This window comes from Dermochelys coriacea, chromosome 15 (assembly GCF_009764565.3).
Source record: "Dermochelys coriacea isolate rDerCor1 chromosome 15, rDerCor1.pri.v4, whole genome shotgun sequence".
Lineage (NCBI taxonomy): Eukaryota > Metazoa > Chordata > Testudines > Dermochelyidae > Dermochelys > Dermochelys coriacea.
The window spans coordinates 1,008,294-1,033,128 of NC_050082.1; the positions used below are offsets into that span (position 1 = coordinate 1,008,294).

The following is a 24,835-nucleotide window of genomic DNA, read 5'->3' on the forward strand; positions in this document are numbered from 1 at the left end:
TTTACATTTATGGGAGATAATGCTGCCCACTTTTTAATTAAATGTCACCAGAAAGTAAGAACAGGTATTCTCATGGCACTGTTGTAACTGGTGTCGCAAGATATTTACATGCCAGATGCGCTAAAGATTCATATACTTCATGCTTCAGCCATCGTTCCAGAGGATATGCTTCCATGATGATTTTTTGTTTTTGTTTTTTTAAAAAAAAGCATTAATTCTGTGACTGAACTCGCTGGGGGAGAATTCGCAAAAAGAAAAGGAGTACTTGTGGCACCTTAGAGACTAACAAATTTATTTGAGCATAAGCTTTCGTGAGCTACAGCTCACTTCATGTATGTCTCCTGCTCTGTTTTACCCTCATTCTGCCATATATTTCATGTTATAGCAGTCTCGGATGATGACCCAGCACACATTCTTCATTTTAAGAACACTTTCACTGCAAATTTGACAAAATGCAAAAGATACCAATGTGAGATTTCTAAAGATAGCTACAGCACTTGACCCAAGATTTAAGAATCTGAAGTGCCACCCAAAATCTGAGAGGGATGAGGTGTGGAGCATCCTTTCAGAAGTCTTAAAAGAGCAACACTCTGATGTAGAAATACAGAATCCAAACCACCAAAAAAGAAAATCAACCTTCTGCTGGTGGCAGTTGACTCAGATGATGAAAATGAACATGCGCCAGTCTGCCCTGCTCTGAATTTTTATCAAGCAGAACCTGTCATCAGCATGGATGCATATCCTCCAGAATGGTGGTTGCAACATCAAGGGACATATGAATCTTTAGCACATCTGGCATGTGACACCAGCTACAACAGTGCCATGCAAACACCTGTTCTCACTTTCAGGTGACATTGTAAAAAAGAAGTGGGAAGCATTATCTTCTGCAAATGTAAACAAACTTGTTTGAGTGACTGGCGGAACAAGAAGTAGAATTGATTGGACTTGTAGGCTCTAAGGTTTTACATTGTTTTATTTCTGAATGCAGGGTTTTTGTACATAATTCTACATTTGTAAGTTCAGCTTTCATGATAGAGATTGCACTACAGCACTTTATTAGGTGAATTATTTTTTACAGTGCAAATGTTTGTTTTGTCATTTTTGTTGGTCAAAAATAAATATAAGGGGAGCACTGTACACTTTGTATTCTGTGTTGTAATTGAAATCAATATATTTGAAAATGTAGAAAACATCAAATTTAAATTGTATTCTATTAACAGTGCAATTTATTTAATTGCACAATTAATCACAATTTTTTTAACTGCTTGACAGCCCCACTTTTTAGATGAGTGCTTTCTCCTGTCCTTGTCCCTTGGTGCCATTGACTTGGTACACACATGCTCATTGGGTCCGTGGGTTTGTCAACAGTAGCTGCCGCTGAGGACTTTCATGAGCCTTAGGTTCCAGCCTGAGATGGTCTCAGTGCCGACGGTACTGAGGATACCTAGCATTCCGGAGAGCATTTACGGCTGTCTTTGGACACACTGTGAGGACTTCCAGCTCTCTTTTTGACCATTTGTGAGAGGGGTCAGCAGCTTGTTTCTTTGACGCACAGCCTTTAGATGTTGAGGGCTGGGGGGGGAAGACTCATGTCTGTCAGGTGACGCATGGTGCAGGTCATGAGAGGGTCAGAGAGCTGCCTCCATTAAGCTAATCTTCTGTCTGAGGTCGCTGTCCTTATGAGATCAGGTCCCAAGTTGCTGGCAGAAACCACACTTTTTGTTGAATGTGGTCTTCCCCAAAACAGTGAATGCACTCTGACTGCTTGTCTGCAACAGGGATTGCCTCTCCAAGAGGCACTTCTTGAAGCCCAGTGAACCAGGCATACCCCATTAGAGGAAGTGTCCCAATGGAAGGGGGGAAATCAGGAGAAGTCTATTTGGTGTTTTTTCCCTTTCTTCCAGGGAGTAAAGATAAAGTGGTGGGAACTACAACTAAGGCTATGTCTACACTGCCCACATCACTTTATCACCAAGGCAGAGCTCTCCCAGTGATTAAATAAAACCCACCCCAGATGAGCAGTGGTAACTTTATCACCAGGATAAAGTGCTGTCTATACTGGCACTTTTCAGCACTAAAACTTTTGTTGCTTGGGGGGTTGGGGTGTGTGTGTGTGTCTTTTCATACCCCTGAACCACACAAGTTTTAGCGCTGAAAGTGGCAGCATAGACACAGCCTAAGAACTCTGAGTCTAACTATAGTGATGCAAATCAAAAGTAATGGTCCTAACGAACTGTGAATAGCTCCATCTCTAGCCAGGGACAGATGAGAAGGAATTGAGGGAATTAGCTGGAGTGTACTGACTAGCCTCAAGGCAGGGCAGGAGGAGAGACATGCATACATGGGCCTAATGGACACTGCTAGGGAAATTCTCTGATCTGCAGTGCAGGGACGCAAGCACACCTACAGTGGAGAACCCATAGGGCCACTACTCAAAGAAGAACCACTGTTTCTACTCTGGAATATTCAGCTTGGAAGAAAGAGGTCTCTGTTTTTTCTTTTGTTTAGCTATTTCTCTATTTTAACCTATATGTGAGTGCAGCATTCATGAAAATGAAGTGCTGGCTGAAGAAAGCCTTTATAACTCTCTTCCATTTTCTTTCTCCACATGACAGTGGCAATTTATATTAAACTGTGTTAAATTTTCTGAGGTTTTTAGGGGGTACAAATGGGAACCAGAATGAAATTAAACTCAATTCTAATTGGGACAGGAGTGAGGATTCAAACCTGAATCTCAAGGGGCAAAAGGATCCTTCACAACTCTGATCCACCAACTCTGCTTGGTTAACTCATACACAGCACCTCCTCCACACCCCTGATCTTTAAAGCCTTGGTGAGCACAAATGTTAAGAGCTTGCACACATGGAAGTCTGACACATGATAATACCAATGTTGGACTGGCAAAGGGTCACTTTATAAGAGCACAAAGTTAATACAGGTTTCAGAGTGGTAGCAGTGTTAGTCTGTATCAGCAAAAAGAACGAGGAGGACTTGTGGCACCTTAGAGCCTAACAAATTTATTTGAGCATAAGCTTTCGTGGGCCATTATCAGCACAAGGGAAAAAAACTTTTGTAGTCATAATCAGGATGGCCCATTTCAAACGATTCACAAAAAGATGTGAGTAACAGTAGGGGAAAAATAGCATGGGGAAATAGTTTTACTTTGTGTAATGACCCATCCACTCCCAGTCTTTACTCAAGCCTAATTTAATGGTGTCCAGTTTGCAAATTAATTCCAATTCTGCAGTTTCTCATTGGAGTCTGGTTTTTGAAGTTTTGTTTTTGTTTTTTTTGTTGGAGAATTGCGACTTCCAGGTCTGAAATTGAGTGACCAGGGAGGTTGAAGTGTTCTCCGACTGGTTTTTGAATGTTACAATTCTTGATACCTGATTTGTGTCCATTTATTCTTTTGCATAGAGATTGTCCAGTTTGGCCAATGTACATGGCAGTCTCTTGCTGATAATAGCCCACCGCAATCGATGAGTCTCGTTAGAGTTGGTATGGTAACACCCATTTTTTTCTCTGTATGTGTGTGTGTGTGTGTGTGTGTGTGTGTGTGTGTGTGTTTGTGTGTGTAATATAGATCTTCCTACTGTATTTTCCATTGCATGCATCTGATGAATTGGGCTTTAGCCCACGAAAGCTTATGCTCAAATAAAGTTAATGCAGTACTTCAGTTAGACCATTCATGTGAAGTTGTTTGAAACTGGGTATTCAAATAAAGGGTAACATTAGCACAGAATTCACACTTTGTCAATACACTTCTTTGGAAGTTCACAAATTCTGCATCCCAGGAATCGCAAGATAAAAGGGCAGAAGATGGGCATCTAAAGGCCAAAGTACCTCTTGAGATACGCAAAGTGTTTCTGCATACCTGGCCGGCACAAATCCCCATGCTGTTCTTTTTCGCTGGCATATACCTCCATACACCAAGCATGGTACGCAAATGAAAAAAGGTCCTCTATCTTCGAAGGAGGGCGAATGGCATTGTTCAGTCGCTTAAGCCACTCTTGACATTGCTCAAAGGTAGAGAACTGACACCTGTCCCAGAACGAAGCATACATTTATTAATTTTTCATGCAGAGATATCTGGTCATAAAATGCAATGAATGATTAACTTTGGAGCAAACCAGAGATGAGAATAAACTGTTCTTTCTATTTCAGATGCTGTTGTGTAAACTTTAATGGATAGTAAAAATAATTATTCAGATAGTAACGTTATTATCCTAGGGAGTTATCCTTCCCCCATAACCTTATTTCTTTTGTATGTGCCTATGCTTTGGCTCTCTGAATTTCCACAGGGACAATAACCAGGGAAAAATTCTTCATCATTGTAAATACAGGTTTTTAAAAGAAAATGGTCTGTGATTCTTGCTGACCTCATACTGAAAGATATATCAAACATGAAGTCAAATTAAACCATATGTATAAATAGAATCCTACCAAATTCATGGTCCATTTTGGTCAATTTCATGGCCATAGGATTTTAAAAATAGTAAATTTCATGATTTCAGCTATTTAAATCTGAAATTTCAGTGTTATAATTGTAGGGGTCCTGACCCAAAAAGGAATTGTGTGTGTGTGAGAGCTTCAAGGTTATTGTAGAGGGGGTTGTGGTACAGCTACCCTTTCTTCTGCGCTGGTGGTGGTGCTGCCTTCAGAGCGGGGCAGCTGGAGAGCAGTGGCTGCTGGCCAGGAGCCCAGCTCTGAAAGCCGAACTACTGCCAGCAGCAGCGCAGAATTAAGCATGGCCTGGTACAGTATTGCCAGCCTTCCTTCTGCGCTGCTGCCTGCAAAGCTGGGCCCTCAGTCAGCTGCCACTCTCTGGATGTCCAGCTCTCAAGGCAGCAGCACAGAAGTAAGGAAGGCATGGTAGGGTATTGCCACCCTTATTTCTGCACTGCTGCTGGTGGGGCACTGCCTTCAGGGCTGGGTGCCCAGCCAACAGCTGCCGCTCTCTGGCCCCCAGCCCTGAAGGCAGTGCCCCACCAGCAGCAGCGCAGAAGTAAGGGTGGCAATACCGCAACCCCCCAACAAAACCTTGCGAACCCTGTGCAACTCCCTTTTGGTTCAGGACTCTCAATTTGAGATATGTTGGTCTCCCCCTTGAAATCTAGTCTTTCGTGTGCTTTTACCCTATAGTATACAGATTTCACGGTCTGTGACGTGTTTTTCATGGCTGTGAATTTGGTAGGGCCCTATGTATAAAGAGCATAATTTTGGAATAATTAAATAAACCATTGTTATCTTGTCCTAGTTGCTTGGGCCCTAATTCATAAAGGGATTTATGATCATGTCTAAACTCATGAGTAGGCCCATTGATTTCAATGAGCCTACTCACATACTCTAAGTAAGGAATGTGTTTAAGTATCAGAGGGCTAGCTGTGTTAGTTTGTATCCACAAAAACAATGAGGAGTCTGGTGGCACCTTAAAGACTAACAGATTTATTTGGGCATAAGCTTTCGTGAGTTAAAAAAAAAAAAAAGTGAGTTTTTTTACCTACAAAAGCTTAGGCCCAAGTAAGTCGGTTAGTCTTTAAAGTTGCCACCGGAATCCTGAATGTGTTTAAAGTATCTTGCTGAATCAGGACCTCAAAAGGGAGTCAAAACAGAAATCTATAACAAATTGTAATACACTAATATGTAATCCTACAAACAAAAATACATTTCTGATAAGATACAGAGTAAATACTGTATTCCCTTTAAACAATGTACTTATTTCAAACCAAGGTGGACTAGTCCCAGTGTCTGTAGTCGTACACCTCTCTCCCCCTCTCTCAAATGCTAGACTTTCTTGCTAATAATTTGCCAGAGGGCAAGTATAAACAATACTTCTTTCATTCGAGCTTTGTTTTCACATTACAGCAGGAAAGAAACAGTAATGGAAAACAAATTTGAGTACCCTGACCACAAGAGCCACTAGTTTGCGAAATAATATTCCATAATTACAACAGCAGCTTAGTATTTCCAAATTGGTACCTGTCCACTATGGAATAAGACTCAGAACAAGCACAGTGAAATAAGGATTTGCCCAAATTTGTACAAATGTATTAAGGAGTTTATAGTTATAAAAAGGTGGCCCTAGAGTACATAAAATTTACTCTTAGGTTTAAAACATGCAAACTATATTTTTCATGGGGAAAAAGTATTTTCATTTGTAATTATAATGTTTAAATGAAACTAGTGGTGGGGTGATTAGTACCAATTTTATATGAATGCCATTCAGATAATACTCCAGTTGCACTGATGGTTAAATACAGCAGTTGTGTCCCCTAAATGAATTCAGGTCTTGACTTTGTATATTCTGAGTCCTGGAGTTCTGCACTCTATAGACACATTCATATAAAATCACCCCATCACTTGTTTCTAGCCATGGATCTGCCTCATCCCTATACCCTCTCTTCCCAGTTCTCCCCCATATCTCCCACAAGTGCTGGAAGTGCAACTCTGACTAACTCTCACATGGCCTACATGAGGGGAACAGTCCTTAATCCTTCCCTCATCCCTGAACAGCAGCACAAAGGTGCGGCAGATTCGAGTCCCAAATAGCCAGTTTGGGAACTAACGTTTTTGTCTAAGAAGCTGTACAATTCATTGATTTGTGTCTAGTTTTGTATCTTGGTAAGACCATTGTTACACTGGGGAAAACTACATGAAACAGACATTAATTTCAAAATAATCTTTAAAAATGTATTGCTACATAGGGCTAGAACATCTCTACAACCAAAGCTATTTGGCTGATCAATTTCCAGAGTAGTAAAGATTTCTAACAAATATATTGTACTATAAGAGTGCAGACCTTCCTTCCCAAAATGTTCAGCTACAGTACACAGAAGGAATCTTTTGAAGAAAGCATGTGCACAAAAAGGGGGAAACATTTCCCCTAAAATGTTGCAGCCATCCATAATTTGAAGAAATGCAAGGTTACCTTGCTTAGATTTCATACTTTCTGGGATGAAACAACCCTTCCACCCGCAAAGTAGTCTGTACATACCTGATAACTTTGCAGTCTTTGCAAGTCAAATGAAGTTGAAATATATCTCGGCATTCAACACTTTCTATAAGCTGTAATGGAACCTGTAATTAAAAAGATTAAACGATCTTATTCCAAAACGCACTGACACTGCAGTTTCTGAGCATGTCCCATAGCAGCTTATTAGAGGGCTTTGTGGAGAAAGAGAGCTATAAATTTAACTAAATCAATAGTTCTGATGCAGTGTATTGCTGTATGTAAGACAGTTCCTTACTCTATTGTTTCTTAGCTGAGAAACCACATAGACAACATGACACTAGCTGAGACCACACATTATATCATGGTGAAGACTAAAGGATAGAGAGTATATGTGAAGGCATGGGTGTTAGTCTGGGGCTCAGGAGACTCCCTGCCCTGCCACGGGCTTTCTGTGTGACCTTGGGAAAGTCACTTAGTCTCCGAGACTCAGCTCCCCACCTGTAAAATGGGGAGAATAGTATTTCTCTACCCTATGGATGTTTCCAATCATTCTTCCATTGACTTTAGCTAGCAAGTCAGAAGGATTATCATGAAGGTTACATGTAATAAATGAAGAGATGGGGATATTTGATGTGAAAACCCTGCTTCATTCAAAATTGGAGCAGTTTTTCTAAGTCCTCCCTTTTTGACCAGATATCCTTATTTATAATTAAATTATTTTTAAAACACCATGAACCTGCATGGCGTTTTACAAACAAACACGAGATTACAATCTAGGTGCCAAAAGAGTGTTTACAATCCAGGTGATTTCCCCTTTTCAGAGAATTTGTGCATCTCTGTACTTGTTCATCCCTTCCTTCACCACTCTCCTTCCAAACCTAATCTTACATAGACAACCCTTTCTCACTGAATGCCCTATGCCCCTTACATTGCTTCCTGTCTCCTCTTCCCACCCTCCAGACCATGACCACTCATTATTACTCCTCGTTCCTCAGTCTCCAAGACCAACTCTACACTATTTCTTGCCTCTTTATTTCAAAATCATTCTTGTTCTACTCCCTTTTCTCCAGCAACAAGTCTCTTCCCTTTTGACAAGCCTTATTTAGTAACACAGCCTTCCACATTTCCTTCTAAGCAATTTGTCATTCTTTCTTCCAGGCAACCCTTCATATCAGTTTAATTTCCTTTTCTTTCCGTACAATCCATCCTCTAGTCTTTGTCCACCTTCATCCCCTCTTCCCATCCTTTATTACTCTCCCTATAAAACTCTTCCCTGCCGAATAATCTTTCCTTATTCTTCCATCCTTTCTCACAGATGACCTTTCGTTTCCATCAAGCTCTTTTTTCATGCTGAAGCACACTGCAAATCAGACTCACTCAGTGCAGTTAGTCTACTCTTCAAAGAGCCATAAGTTATATTTGCAGGCAGTACACCATACAATAGTGTCTATCTAAATATAGCAGTGGAGATGCAACTTTTAAAAAAACAGCCATGCATTGCTATCAAAGCCCAACAATGTCACAGTATAGAGGGTATTGCAGCATCATGCTCTCATAGTATCTTGGTTTCTCAACTGTTTCTTCTATAGTTAGTTATCTCCCTTCAAACATTAGCAACACTTTAAAACTCTGGAAAACATTATCAAAATTAAATAAAGTTTCTCTGAGTTTCTGAATTCCTGACGCTGACTGTGGCTTAATGGAAACATTATGTCTGGGGAAAAAGAATAGTAAAGGACGGTTACTCACCTTTGTAACTGTTGTTCTTTGAGATGTGTTGCTCATATCGATTCCAATTAGGTGTGCACGTGCCGAATGCATGGCTGTCGGAAAATTTTTACCCTAGCAACACCCGGTGGGTTGGTTGTGGAGCCCCCTGGAGTGGCGCCTTCATGGTGCTGGATATATACCCCAGCTGACCCAGCGCCCCCTCAGTTCCTTCTTGCCAGCTACTCTGACAGAGGGGAAGGAGGGCGGATTTGGAGTGGACATGAGCAACACATCTCTAAGAACAACAGTTACAAAGGTGAGAAACCATCTTTTCCTCTTTGAGTGCTTGCTCATATCGATTCCAATTAGGTGACTCCCAAGCCTTACCTAGGCGATGGAGTCGGAGTGAAGTACCGTGGATTGTAGGACTGCTCTATCAAACGCCACATCGTCTCTGGCTTATTGGACGATGGCATAGTGAAAGGCAAAAGTATGTACTGAAGACCAAGTAGCGGCTCTGCAGATCTCCTGGATTGGGACTTGGGCCAGGAAAGCCGCCGCCGAGGCCTGGGCCCTTGTAGAGTGAGAGGTGAGGGGTGGGGTCGGAACATCGGCCAGATCATAGCAAGCACAGATACAGGAAGTGATCCAAGAGAAGATCTGCTGGGATGAGACTGGGAGGCCCTTAATCCGTTCCGCCACCGTGACGAAGAGCTGGGTCGTTTTCCTGAACAGCTTTGTACGCTCAGTGTAGAAGGCCAGGGCCCTACGAACATCTAGGGAGTGTAGCCGTTGTTCCTGACGAGTACCGTGCGGTTTTGGGTAAAAAACCAGGAGGAAAATGTCCTGGCTGATATGAAAGGTCGATACGGTTGATATGAAAGGTCGTGTAAGGTGGTTCCAAAGTAAGAGCTCTGTGTTCAGATACACGCCTTGCCGACGTGATAGCGACGAGGAAACCCATTTTCAAAGACAGGTATAGGAGGGAACAGGTGGCCAATGGCTCAAACTGGGCCCACATAAGCCTGGAGAGGACCAGGTTCAGGTCCCACGTGGGGACTGGCTGTCATACCGGTGGGTAGAGACGGTCCAGGCCCTTAAGGAACCTACTGACCATGGGGTTGGCGAAGACAGATCGGCCATTCGCTCCTGGGTGGAAAGCCGAAATGGCTGCCAGGTGAACCCTGATGGATGATATCGCCAGGCCCTGCTGTTTCAGGCTCAGGAGATAGTCCAAAATGGGAGGCACAGACGCCTGGAGGGAGGGGCATGCTACAGTGAGTGCACCAGCATGAGAATCACTTCCATTTAGCCATATATGTGGCCTGAGTAGAAGGTTTCCTGCTACCCAACAAAATCTGCTGTACCAAATGAGAACAGGGTAGCTCAGCCATGCAGCATCCACGCTGTGAGGTGGAGGGATCGTAGGTTCAGGTGACAGAGGCAGCCATGATCCTGAGTGATCAGATCCGGAAAAAGAGGCAGTGGAACCAGGGTGTCCACCGAGATTTTCAACAGCATGGTGTACCAATGCAGTCTGGCCCATACTGGGACGACCAGAATCAGTCGTGATCTGTCCCTGCGCACCTTGAGCAGGACCTTGTGTGCAAGGGGAAATGACAGGAACGCATAAAACAACCGGCTTGTCCATGGGAGTAGGAAGGCATCTGTGAGAGAGCCCGGGTAGCGGCCCTGGAGGGAGCAAAATGCCGGACATTTCCGGTTGCTGTGTGAGGCAAACAGGTCGACCTGGGGAAACCCCCACTTTAGGAAGATGGAGTGGATGACATCGGGGTGAAGCAACCACTCGTGGGATTGGAAGGACCTGCTGAGGTGGTCCGCCAAAATGTTCTGGACCCCTGGGAGAAACAATGCCACCAGGCGAATGGAGTAGGCTATGCAGAATTCCCACAGTTGAATGGCCTCTTGACAGAGGGGGGAGGAACGAGACCCCGCTCTTGCCTGTTGATGTAGAACATGGCCGTGGTGTTGTCTGTGAGGACCGCTGGGCAACGACCATGCAACCGCTCCCAGAAGGCTTGGCACACAAGATGCACCACCATCAGCTCCCATACATTGATATGGAGAGAAAGATCTGACGGGGCCCATATACCTTGCGTCTGGATGTCCCCGAGGTGGGTGCCCTATCCCAGGGCTGACGCGTCCGTGATGAGGGACAAGGAAGGCTGAGGGGTGTGGAAGGGGACTCCTCCCCATATTGCCTTGGGTCTAGCCACCATTGAAGGGAGGCCACGATCCTCTCCAGAACGGTGACCACCAGGTTCAGGCTGTCTCGACCTGGGCGGTAGACGGATGCCATCCAGGCTTGAAGAGGGCGGAGCCATAGTCTGGCATGTCTGGTCATGTATATGCAGGAAGCCATGTGTCCTAGAAGACTCAAGCATGTTCTTGCCATCGAGGTTGGGAAGCTTTGAAGGCTCCTGATGAGGTCTGACAAGGAAGTGAGCATCCGGAAGGAGGGCTCAAGCCCGCACGGAGTCTAGGACTGCCCCGATAAATTCCATCCTCTGGGTCGGTTCTAGCATTGACTTCACCATGATGAGCAGCAGGCCTAACCGTTGAAATGTGTCTGACCAACTGAAGGTGAGCCTGCACCTACTCTTTGGTATGCCCTCGGAAGAGTCACTAGTTGAGATACGGGTATATCTGTATCTGTTGACGATGAAGGAAGGCTGCCACTACCACCATACATTTGGTGAACACCCGGGGGGCCGTGGAGAGGCCGAAGGGAAGGACCGTGAACTGATAATGTTTGCGGTTGACAACAAAGCGGAGAAAGCGTCTGTGAGCTGGATGAATCGCTATGTGGAAATACGCGTCCTGCATGTGGAAGGTAGTGTTCCAGGATCCAGGGAACGTATAATGGTGCCAAAGGAGACCATGCGGAACTTCAACTTTACCATGAATTTGTTGAGTCCACGCAAGTCCAGGATAGGCCGAAGCCCGCCCTTCGCCTTGGGGATTAGGAAGTAATGGGAGTAGAACCCCCTGCCCCTTAGCTCCCTTGGAACCTCCTCGATCACCCGCATGGCATGGAGCGACTGCACCTCCTGGATAAGGAGTTGCTCGTGAGAGGGGTCCCTGAAGAGGGACAGGGTGGGGAGAACAAAAATTGGAGAGAGTATCCCCTTTCTAACGTGCAAAGAACCCAACGGTCCATGGTTATGAGGGACCAGGCATGATGGAAACGGGATAAACGATTCAAGAATGAGGTAGGATCCTGAGTGAGGTCTGGTACACTGTCCTTGGATGTCCCTTCAAAACTTTTGTTTGGGACGCGCCGAGGGCTTGGAAGGACCTTGGGCCTGGCCGGATTGGTGGTTGGAGGGTTTTCTCCTGCCACTGCACCCCTGTCTGCTATAGAAGGCCTGCCTCGTCCGAGGAGGAGGGTAGGAGCGTTGAGGCTGTGGTTTAAATGGTTTTCGCAGAGTAGATGTTGTGTGCATCCCCAGCGAATGCATTATGGACCTAGAGTCTTTGAGGCTTTGAAGCCTCGAGTCTGTCTTGTCTGAGAACAGGCCTGCTCCATCAAAGGAGAGATCCTGCAAAGTTTGCTGAAGCTCTGGTGGGAAGACAGAAGCTTGCAGCCATGAAATGCACCTCATTGCTATCCCTCGAGAGAGGGTCTGAGCGGCAGAGTCCATGGTGTCCAATGAGGCCTGCAAAGCAGTTCGCATGACCGTTTTGCCCTCCTCTACCAGAGCCCCAAACTCTTCTCTGGACTCCGGAGGAACCAGTTCCTTGAACTTCATCATGGAGTTCCAAGAGTTAAAATTGTATCGGCTCAGGAGGGCCTGCTGGTTCGCAATCTGGAGCTGGAGCCCCCCTGAGGAGTAGACTTTGTGCCCAAATAAATCGAGGCGCTTGGCCTCTTTCGATTTCGGTGCTGGGGCTTGCTGACCATGACGCTCCTTCTCATTCACTGAGGTCACCACTAGTGAACAGGGCTGTGGGTGAGTGCAGAGACAGTCCTATCCCTTGGAGGGAACGAAATACTTCCGCTCCACCCCCTTAGCAGTTGGGGGAATGGAGGCGGGTGTTTGTCAGATTGTTCTGGCTGTGGTTTGAATGGTCCGGATAAGAGGTAAGGCCACCCTTGGAAGGAGCCTCTGCGGACAAAATATCAACCACAACGTCCTCCACCTCGATCACCTCCTCTGCTTTCAGATTCATGTTCCGCGCCACCCTGCACAAGAGTTCCCGGTGGGTGCGGAAGTCTATTGCGGGGGTGGCGGGGGAATGACACACACCCTGATATAGCAGTCCCTGCCACAGCCTCATCGGGCGAAGATGAGGAGGATGCCACAGGAGGGAGAGGATCATCCAGGGCCTCTTGCTGAGCTGTGTCCCGCTGCTCCAGTTCTGCGACCTCACTGTTCGGGCTGGGAGTTGGAGTTAGAGGAAGAGGAGCTGGCGCCTGTAAGGACGATGCCACCGTCTCCATGCCTCCAGGAGCAGGACGGCTGGCAGAAGCCTCAGGCACTTGCGGCTCAGACAGGGCCAAGGGAGAAGCCCCAGAGGGAGCACCTGGGGCCTGGTGGTAAACCCAGGGTGTCAAAAGGGCCAGTGGGTGGACCCTTGAGCGGGGCCCTGTTCTTGCGCCTTCCACTGCTCCGCCCCTAAGCCCAGGCGGCCGTGATCTGAGTGGTGGCAGTCTGAGAAGCATGACCCTGCCTCAGACCCTGATGAGAGAGAGGCGGAACGCGATGGCCACGGTGGTGCCGAGTGGATCTGCGCCGAATCACGTTGACAAGACGAAGTTGATCGGTACCGCGAAGCTGGAGATCGGTGCCAAGATGGAGAAGAATGGAGCTGCGATGCTGGGGAGTGGTATCTGGACCTAGATCGGTGCCGGGACTTGAACCAGCGCCTAGATCTGGACCTGGGTCTCGACGAAGATGACTGGCGTCAGGACCGGGATCTACTCCTGGATGGCAACTGGCGGACGGAACGGTGTCGAGACCGGTGCCAGAGCGGTGCCGCGAGCATGACCGGTGCTGCGATGGAGAGCAGTGCTGGGACTGCGAGTGGCATCGGAAGCGGGAACGGCATCGGGAGCAGAATTGGTTCAGAGACTCAACCAACAGTGCCGGCAGGTGAATAAGAGTCGGCTTGCCCCGGATGGTGCCACACGGATAGGTGGTGGTGCCCTAGTCTGTTGAGGGGATGCCAATACAGTCAAGGCAATCAGATCCCTTGCCACCACAAAGGTATCTGGTGTAGATGGCAACTGGACCTCAACCACGCTGTGAGTCGGGGAGTGCAGTTGCACCAGACTCAACGGCTCCGTCCTTGGTACCGAAGTCAGCAGTGCCAAGGCCGTCACCTTTGTCCCTGGGCGCTCTGCTACGGGATGAGGTTCTGCAGGAGGAGCCAGAAAGGGTGGTGCCTACTGAGGTGGGCCAGCCTTTTCCGGCTTCCGGTGCCGCTTCTGACCAAGCGAGTGAGAACGGTGCCGGGGAACCTCAGTGCCGCGGCTCTCTATCAGAGTCCGACTGCGGTACTGTTCCTGTAGCTGAAGCCGGGACGCTGAGTACCGAAGCGCTCGGCACCAGGTCTTGCCACACCGCTGGAGGCTGAGGACTAAGAGCTGCCTCCATAAGAAGCTGTCTCAAACGGAAGTCCCACTCCTTCTTATTCCGGGGACGAAAGCTCTTGCAAATCCTGCACTTCTCCGCCTAGTGAAATTCCCCCAGACACTTCAGGCAAGAATTGTGGGGGTTGCCCATTGGCATGGGCTTGGAGCAGGATCCACAGGGCTTAATGCCTGGAGCTTTGGGCATGAGCCCAATCAAGTACAGGGAGGAGGGGAAACCCCCTTCTCCCCCACTAATACAAACTATTATACGATAACTAGAACTACAACTATTAATCTATAACAATACTATAACGACAAACTATAGGGTGAACACTAGAGAGAGTGGAGAGTAGCAAAGCCAAGTTCCACAGTTTCAATGACCGTCACGGGCGGTAAGAAGGAACTGGGGGGGTGCTGGGTCAGCTGGGATATATATTCAGCGCCATGAAGGCTCCACTCCAGGGGGCTCCACAGCCAACCCACCGAGTGTTGTTAGGGTAAAAATTCTCTCACAGTCGTGTATGCGGCGTGCGCACACCTAATTGGAATCGATATGAGCAAGCACTCGAAGAAGAATACATAAATACAATGGGGAAAATCTGAAAACACCAACTGACCCAACTTTCAAGTAAAGGTGAAGGTCAGGGAAAGACCACACTGAAATTCATGTAATAATTAAAACTACAAAATAATTCCCACTCAGCCACTATGACTTCATAGATCATTGAAATGTAGGGCTGAAAGGGACTTTGATACGTCATCAAGTCCAGCCCCCCTGTGCCAAGGCAGGACCTAGTACTGAAATCTGATAGGTTTCACCCAACCGGTGCTTAAAAACCTCCAGACATGGGGATTCCACAACCTCCCTGGGAAGCATAGTCCAGTGTTTAACTACCCTTACAGTTAGAAAGTTATTAATATCTAACCTAAATCTCCCTTAGAATCACAGAATATCAGGGTTGGAAGGGACCTCAGGAGGTCATCTAGTCCAACCCCCTGCTCAAAGAAGGACAATCCCCAACTAAACTTGCTGCAGATTAAGCCCATTACTTCTTGTCCTACTACTTTCAGATGGGGAAGCAAAGGGAAGCCACAAGAGCCGTCATGGGACTCTCCTCAGCACTATGTTTCGGGTGCCCAGGGCAACTGGCAGAGAGGTAAATCACTGTGGGGCAGGAGGCGGGACTTGGGAACAACTGGTTGGTGACTCCTATCCTGTGCTGGGCTCAGCTGGTAGTGCGGGCTGGGGGGGATGGGACTTCCTCTTCCCCTGCACGGCATCCAGGACCGGGTCAGACCCACCCCCAGACTTCTCCCCCGGCTGCAGGAAACTCTGCAAACTCCCCCCACCCGTGCATGCGCTTCCTGCACCCATTGCTCCTCAGCTGCAGGGGGTGGAATCCCTGTGTAGGGAGCTGCTTCCCCATCCACCCAACCCCTGTGCATCCAGACCCCCTCATACCCAGACCTCCTGCTGAGCCTCACCCCCACACATTCAGAACCCCCCAGATGAGCCCCCCTGCACCTAGAACACCCCATCGAGTCACCCACACCCAGATCCCCACCCCATCGAGCCCCAACCACTTGCAATTGGATCTCCACCCCACTGAGTCCCACTTCCCCAGCATCTGGACCTCCCAATGAGCCCCCCACACCCAGACACCCCCCCACTGAGCCCCAACCACCTTCACCTGTACCTCCTCTGCATTACCATTGCACACAAGTCCCCCAACAAGCCGCTGTGCATCCAGATCCCCTCCACACCCAGACTGCCCCACAAAGAACCCTCTCAACCCACACCTGGATCCCACACACTAAGTCCCTCCACACTTGGATCCTGCCTTGCTGATCCTGCCTGCCCATACCTGGTGCACCTGGCATGGAGAGGCAGGGCTCTTGGGTGTTTCTGAGGTAGGCGTGGTCCTTGGGTTGGGTGCAGCCTCACCACTGAGTCTGTGTCCTGGGGGTGACGGCAGGGGAGGAGGAGCTGCACAGTGATCTCCCACCTCTGTGAAGCCAGTGGCCTGTGCTCCCCAATGCCATGCTGGAGCCTCCACATTTATTTGACAAATACAATTTTCAGAAATTTGGAGAATTTTAAAATATTATGTGCAGAATTTTTTTTTGTTTGGAGCAGAATTTTTAATTTTTTGGTGCAGAATGCTCTCAGGAGTCATAGGTTCCACCCTTTCTTTAAGAAAAACCAATCAAGAGAGATCAGCCTGGGAATTCAAGTTTTGATGTGCACTCAAAGTACCATTATTGAATTTACTAATGAGCCCTTGGATGAATACAAGTCAACCTTTTTGACAGTCATAGTTTCATAAGTTTATGTATGGTCTGCTACTGGCCTTTTCTTTTTACACTTAAAATACCATGTTCCTATTGCTATGCTGATCTATCAATTTATCTATTGAAAGGACTCATGCATACAGCCCTTCTCTGCTGTGTTGCAAGGTGAGCATCATCAACACATTTTTTAACTGTTCAAAGCATAGGTGCAGCAAGTGATCTAGAAGCATTGTACTACTTACTGAGATTTCACAAGCATCAGATTGACAGACAGTCTATTGAATTGTAAACAAAAAACCAAGATTAAGATAAAAGCCAAAGACTGGGTTTGGGTATTTTTAACTGGATTCCATCTTCTCCACACAGTTGCCCCTTGCAAAAGTCCAAGAATTGGCATGCATATTGCATTCTCTGGGGGGGCCACTTCTTCAGCTGCTGCATGGGAACAACTCCCGCTACCTTCAATAGGAGTTGCTTGCATGCAGCAGCTGTGGAATCAGACTCTGGGAATTCATTCCATTTGAGAATGCTGCATCCAACATAACATGCTACAAGCGGGTACTTTTATAAGAGGTTCTGTCTCGTACATAGATGTATTTCTCTTCAGTGAGGTGGGAAGGTTGTTAGCTCATTCAGAGTATCAACATTTACTTTAGGATATTAAGTCTTACAGAAATTGGAATGTATGAGTCACAAGGTGGTGGCCCCTTAAAGGGAGATGGACCTCAGTCCACCTGTGACAAGCTTATCTCATCATATGGCTGGTGGGTCAGGGGACCCAATCAGGACTTTGGTAAATAAAGAAGAGGCTGGGGAAAGAAGGGGCCGTAGGTGGGTATTTTAGTAGGTGCTTGTAGATGCTGCAGGGAGTAATAAGGCTGCTGCCGGGCACTGATTCAGGGTGGGAGACACAGCTGGGGAAGGAGGCCTGTGGAGAAGGCAGACAAGGTCAAATGACAGGTAAGAAGTGCTCGAAGAGCAGAAAGGCAGACCCTCAAGATGGAGGGGTTGTGCCCAGCATGGAACTATGGTGAAAAAAAGGAACTTTAAAAAGACAGACCCACTGTGAGACTGGGGCAGAAAAGACTTTATTTTGTGTTTATTTTATGTTAATAAACCTGACCCCCAAAAGGGGCATTGATTGGCTACAAGTCTTTGTAGAGTTATTGAGGAACCTGAGTGAAGGGGAAACAGAGGCAGAGTGCTGCAGAGCCACACTTGGCCAACAGGTGGTGCTATAGGGTAGGTGCACCCCCGTTACATATTGAGAAGATGTCTTCCCCACATGCAGGAGTATTTCTACATCTGCCACCATCCACCTGCAGCGCCCCTTTGCTCTCCCAACCTCTTCCTTATCTACTGCAGGTCTGACTGGGTCTCCTGACCTACCAGTTACATGACCTACCTGAGGAGATGAGTGAAGCTTGTCACAGGTGGGATTGGGGCCTTGAAGGACCAGCCACTCTCTGACAATATATTATGATATGCTCAAAATTAAAGTAAAGATTACAAAATTAGTAAACCTCCAAGTTATGAAAAGCCCCTTGCTATGGTTAATCAGTTCTTCTTTAAAGAGCAATTCTGATTTAAAAAAAAAAAAACAATGGGAAAGAATAGAGATAAGTAGGGTCAACAGTACACAGCATTTTCAAATTATAGATGCATCATTTGTGCAGATATAGCTGAAGTTCTTACTGTCCCAAACTATGACACTAAAAATGGTGCCTAATCATTGCGTTTATCTTCTATCCTCCATGTTAAGACCTTTCTGCCCAGAGCACTAGGTTAGCAAAGACCAAATTCTGTTGCAGAAGAATAAGCATTCTAGTCTCTCTCTATCATCATCAACATAAATGTCATCTGAATTCTTATGATTAATGATGATATATGAAGCAGAACTAACATCACTTGAGGTATCAGGTGGAGTCTGCAGTTTTGACTGGCAGTAAACTATTGTAACTTGTAAACTGAACCGACCGGATAGTTACTGAGGCACAATAAATATGGAAATACCAACATAATTTTGTAGACTCATTTCCAATCATAAACAGTGAGGTTTTGGTTTAAAAACAAACTTTCATTGCCGATCATCATCAACAAGGAAAATCCCCAAATGGCACAGCCTCATTGCATTGAGCGCTACCTGGATCACTCTCTTGACTCAGTCCTTAAGCTGGTCTGGCTGGAAATTCAGTTTATGTCCATCACTGGTAATCTTATCATGTGACCAAAGCTTTTGGCACCCCATGACAGCCAACTGTGTAGTAGCGTTCATGAAAAATGCTAAACTGACAGTCTTTGCAAATTAAATCCTGTATTTATCCACAGACATGCAGGGGCAGTGCAAGCATTTACACATGCCCTGATCCAGTGGCCAATTCTAAGGACAAACTCTTAGTTTGTAGGGGGTTCAGTCCTTGACTTCTCTGCTGAAATGCTAAGCTGAGTTCTTGCTGTGGTAATACATTTTATAAAAAGGCTAGCAAGCAGTCTTCTAGGAAATGATCAGACCACCCATCAATTTTACATGCCCCACAACAGCTGTGAGATGATAATTATTTTCAGACACTACCCTTGTGTGCTAGAATTAAACTGGTGACCTAGAGGTGAAAGTCTTTATCTACTTCCTATTATCAATTCCATAAACCACTCAGACCCTCACTTTTATTTTATCATAGTGACAATATAAGTTCCATCTAAGTTGCGCGGCCGGGCGGCCGCCCAGCAAGCTATCAAGTGCCGCGCACTTCAGGTGTCCCTCCCCACACTGCTGTGCTGTTCCTGCCCTCCGCCTTGGAGCCCCTGACTAGCTGCTCCCAGGAGCCTCCTGCTTGCTGTGCAGAGCAGGGGGAGGGAGGGATTGATGTCAGGGTGTCCCCCTCCCCTGTACCTCATCTTCCCAGAGCATGGGGGGACACGACAGGGCAACCCAGAGCTCCAGGAACACACTGAGGGAAGGGTAGGAAGTGGCTCAGGGACATCTGATTACGGTCCAGCTGGGTTGCTGCCTGAATCCAGTTCAGCGTGTTGCAGCTGGATCCCCACTGGGATCTGACCCAGTGGCAGAACTCTCCACCACTGTTAGGGCCCTGGACTGGGACGCAGTGGAATCGGGTGCATCCCCCAACCCCTGCCATCCCACCCCTGGGGTAGCAGCAAATCCGCCTTTGGCCAGGAGGCCTGTGGGAGTCTACCATCTGCCTGAGCCCTCCAGACTGTTTGCTGGGTGCTCAGCCCCTGCCAGCACCTTAGACTCTTTGTTTGGTACCCCGGCCTGCTTGAGGACCGGGGTCGCTGGATTATTCGCTGGTCTGCCCTGCCTGAGGTCTTGGGACCCTAGACCACTCGCTGCTCTACCCCTCCAGAGGGATCGAGCCCCAAGACTGCTAATTTCCCCCTTGTCTAAAACTGTTATTCCAGGGGTGTGAGAACGAAGAGGTGTGGCCTCCCTTGAAGATAGAGAGCGAGGGAGGGTCACACACACCTACACCCTGTCCTGAGGTATCTTCCTTACTACCATCTGAATCAATGGGAAGGGGAAAATAGTGTACATCAGGCCTTTCCCCAGTGGGAAAGGAAGGTATCTAACAGGGACTGACTATTCCTGCCCTCTCTGGAACACAAGATGCAACACTTTCTATTGACCCTTGCTTCAAAATAGGTCCACCTCTGATTGACCCCAGCTGGAGAATAAAGTCAGAACCAACTGATCTTATATGGTAAATCTACACAGATTATAAAAACCCGTGGCTAGCCTGGGTCAGCTGTCTCAGGCTCACAGGGCTCAGGCTCCGGGTTGAAAAATTGCTTTGTAGACATTTCCCTGCAAGGGTACATGGTCCCAGAGCTTGGGCTTCAGCCAGAGCCCAACTGTCTACACAGCAATTTTTAGCTCCACAGCCCAAGCCCCAGGTCAGCTAACCTGGACCAGCGGCAGCCATGTCACAAGTCTTTTATCCCTGTGCAGATGTACCCTCAGGGGCCATTTGTGCATAACTATCTGCTTAGACAGTCTGCAACTACATTGTTTTCCCCTGCTAGACACAGGGCCACAGGATAAATGTCATGACAAATACACCAATCCAACAGATTTATCACCTCTGTGCACAGAGGAGCAGAGTGGGCACACCCTGCCTGTTGATGGAATACAATGCCTGTGTATTATCCATCACCACCGGTTCTGGGGCAGTCAGGGAACAGGGGGAGTTGGATAGGGCGTGGGCGTCCCGGGGGGCCTGTCAGGGTGGGTGGGAGGGTGGATGGGGCTGGGGGGCAGTTAGGGGACAGGGAGCAGGGCGGGTTGGATAGGGGGTGGGATCCCATGGGGGGAGGGGCAGTTTGGGGCAGGGGGCCCTGGGAGGGGGCAGTCAGAGGGCAAGGAGCAGGGGGGATTGGATGAGTCGGGGGTTCTGAGGGGGGTAGTCAGGGGGTGAGAAATGGTAGGGGGCGGATAGGTGGCGGGGGCTAGGCTGTTTGGGGGCACAGCCTTCCCTACCCGGCCCTCCATACAGTTTCCCACCCCAATATGGCCCTCGGGCCAAAAAGTTTGCCCACCCCGATTTAGATGCTCTCCCTGACCCTGGTTGATGCTTCTGAAGTCACTGTCCAGGATGGACCCATTGTATATCCATTAGCATATTTGTTCTGTCTGACTGTCAGTCTAAGGAATATGATATTCTGACACAGGACGATTAACAACTGAAGACTCTCCCAACTTGGTCTATACACCCAAGACATCAAGTGTTGCCATACAAGTAGCGGCTGCCATAAGACCCATGAGACTCAGGGAGAATTTTACTCTCTGGGTGGGACACCGCCAAATCTGGAACGGGGGTACTCGCTCATATTGACAAAGCTTTCCTCTGGCAGAAAAGCTCTCCTTTCCAGAGTCCAGTATGGCACCCATAAAGGGAATCCGTTGTGAAGGCAGAGGATCAGCTTTGGGCAGTTGAGAAGAACCTGTGGTCTGAAAAGAGACTGGTCATGAAGATGATATAAGAATAGGGTCAGACCAATGGTCCATCTAGCCTAGCATCCTGTCTTCTAACAGTAGCTATAACAGATCCTTGCACACAGAAGCCTTTAGTAGTCAGTTGTCTAAACCAGTGGTCTCCAAAGTGGGGTGCGTGCAAGACCATCCCTGGGGGTGCGCGGCAGGAGGAGCACTGCCGAAGGAGCGCTGCCGGCATGGCGGCAGCAGCACTCCTGGACCTTTGATTCTTCAGCAGCACACCGGCGGAAGCTCGGCTCTCCCCACTACGTCCTCGGCGGCATCTCGGCTCTCCCCACTCCATCTTTGGCAGCACGCCAGCAGCAGCTCTTCTTCTTTTTTGCTTCCCTAGAGCTGGCCCTAGGGATGCGCGATACAAAAAGTTTGGAGACCACTGGTCTAAACCGAAGTAAACAAAAATACCCTGATTCCTCAGATGAATCACTACCAGAGAAAGACATTTTGTAAAATCACTGGGTGCCGTGGAAAGGCCAAACTGGAGCAAACTGTATTAGAAGTGGCAACCAGCCATCACAAAATCGAAGGTACTTCAGACAATTTTGACAAATAGAAATATAAAAATACATGTCCTTTAGATCTAGTCACAAATCAATCCATGATCAACATCAAAGGGATTACAGTGTCCAGGGTCAACATGCAGAATCAAAATTTCCGAATATATATGTTTAAATCCCTTAAATACAGTATTGGCCTAGACCCCCTCCCCCCATCCTTCTTCTGCACCAAAAAATAGCAGGAATAAAACCTCTGACAGCTCAGGTATTCAGGAACCTCCTTAACTGTTCCTATCAAACAATTTTTCTACTTCTGCAATAATAATTGCCCCATGAGAGGGGTCCCTGAAGAGGAAGCGGTAGGGGAGATGGGGGGACTGTATATCACAGCACCTTTCTACAATCTCTGGAACCCATTGGTCCAATGTAATTTGCCTCCATTGGTTGATGAAGTGGAATAGCTGTCTCCAAAGAGAAGGACAAATTGGTCTTGACTGGCTGGTTCTCAATTCCTGATCATCCCCATCAAAATTTAGGCTTGCTATTCCACAACAATGATGCTGATGAGGAAGTGACTTGTTTAGACTTTGATTTGAAAGGTTTTTTCTTATAGTTACCAGGGATGTCAACAGTACCTGCAGCCTTCTAGGGCTTGTCAAGAGATAAGATAAAGAAGGTGGGGTAAGACTGCCTCTGGTATCAGAAACTAGAAGTGGAGAGCCTCCTTCAAGCAGAGGGAATCAAACCCAGAGAGCAAGCCATCATTCTTCTGTCGTTTGGTTTCCCAGCAATTTGTCTTTCTTTTCACTGAAAAGGCCTCCCTCTTCAAAAGGAAGATCCTCCAGCTTAATTCTAGTGTCCATACTAGGGAGGAGGAACCTAGTCATGAGTGCCTCCTGATGGTCATAGCAAACGCCTGTGCTCTGGCAGCAGAATCAAAGAAGCTGTGAGTGCATGTTTGGCTACATTCTGGCCCTCTATTAAGACAGCTTTCACCAACCTTCTTCTGTCATTAGGTAAGTCCGGTAAAAATGTCATCTCTTCCCATAAATGGAATTGGTAACGGGCCATGACTGCCTAATAATTTGCCACTCCAATACTGAGAGACAATGAGGAAAACACCTTTCTCTCCAACTAATCAATCCTTTTCCTCTCTTTATCAGCTGGGGTGGAATGTGATAGTCCAGATCTAACCCTGTTATTGGCAACAGCCATCAGAAGTGAGTAAGAGACACGGTGGGTGTGAAAGTAGGAAACCCCCTCAGAGGTATCTGATACAACTTGTCAGCTTTCTTAGAAGTAGGTTGGCAAGAAGCAGGTATGGTCCACATGGATTTAACTGGCTGCAGCAACCCATCCAAAATGGGTAGGGATAGTCTACTCCTCAAAGTAGTTCAAATGATATCAAACACTGGGTGAGAAGTCTCTTCCACAGGCACTGCAGGTAAGTTTAAAGTGGATACCACATGATCCACCAAGTCATGGAACTGCGTATCGTCCTCAAGAGGAAAGGAGGCTGAAGCCATTCCCACATGTTCAGCTGATGGTAAATCAGGTTCATAGTCCATTTGCAAATGCTTCTGATCAAAGAGAGGAGCCACCTCCTCATCTTCTCCCTCAGACAGCCACCTCCTTCCTTCTTCCTTAGGTATCACTGTTGGTAAAGTCAAATGATCTGGAGGAGTCAGAACCAAGGCTCTCTGGACTGCCAGAGAGCTTTGGTTTATTTGGAGGGTAAATAAAAAAACCTCTAGAGGTGGCCCCCAATAAGGCCCCAGGATTGACAGTCTCCACAGCAACGGGATTTGAGAATATGCCTGCATGAGGCAAACAATAGGGTTGTACAAAGCGAGCCACAGGCAGCTTCTCCCCACCCCACTGCCAGCAGGGAGCCAGGGTGAGAAGCCCTGGCATCTTTCCCCATCCTCCTGCTCCTGGTTGGGAGCCAGGGGAGAATAGATCATGCTCTCAACTGGGAGTCGGGCAGCCATGTCAAAGGGTGCCTGGCAAAAGGGGAGCAGCTGGGAGGGAAACGAGGGCAGCTGGACCTTGCTCCCTGGGAACAAGACCCTGGGGGCCTTCCCACAGCTCTGGGTGAGGAAAGGGGAGGGGAAAAGCCCTGGGTGGCTTCCCCGACTCCCGGCAGGGAATGGGGTAGTAGCGGGGGAAGCCCGCTGGGATCCCGGGACCTGGTGAGACAGCCAGGCTCCCAGCAGGGAGCTGCCTGCAGAGCTCCCTACACTGCCCTTCTTAGGTTGGTGGAAGCGCTCCTTGGTGAGGATGCACACCACACGACCCAAGGAGGGTTGTGTGGACATGAACCACTTCAGTAATTAGGTTGACTAATATGGGTCAACTTACATTTCTAGTGTAGACATACCCACAGGACTACATTCTCAGGTGCAGTGAAGCCATTCTGTACCACCACCAATAGAATTTAGCTACAGAGCTAGCTTATGTGACCCCAGGAGGGTCATTCAGTATCAGGGAATCCTCTGCAGTGTAGCTCCTATGTCACCCCTCCCCTTCTGTTGCCAGCACAGAGGAGAGAGGGTGGCTTGGCGGAAGCAAAAGGGGTGCAGTTGAGGCTTTCCTATGTCTTGCTGATCCCTGGCTGTCATTCTGCTCCTTGTGGGTTATTAACAGCTGTAGCAACTTAGAGCATCCCAAAGTTGCTTCTAATTTACATTAAAAGATTGGCTCCAAAATGAAAAATGAACTTTACACTAACTTTGTGCACATGCACATACATACATCTCTGCCTTATGTGCTCCTTA

At 47.5% G+C, this 24,835-nt stretch overlaps 1 protein-coding gene across 10 annotated transcripts in view; it reads right to left on the reverse strand.

The window, feature by feature from the left end:
* Nucleotides 1–24,835, reverse strand: part of MTMR3 (myotubularin related protein 3) — a 230,354-nt gene that overhangs the window by 70,804 nt on the left and 134,715 nt on the right. For all 10 annotated transcript variants that reach the window (XR_006275855.1, XM_043497966.1, XM_038372838.2 and 7 more), the window contains 2 exons: nucleotides 6,995–7,077; nucleotides 3,875–4,041 (listed from right to left, as the gene is read on the reverse strand). Coding sequence is in view for 9 of the 10 variants with exons in the window: in XM_043497966.1 (XP_043353901.1) it covers nucleotides 3,875–4,041; nucleotides 6,995–7,077 (250 nt within the window). In the remaining variant the exon portion in view is untranslated. The remainder of the gene's footprint in view (nucleotides 1–3,874; nucleotides 4,042–6,994; nucleotides 7,078–24,835) is intronic.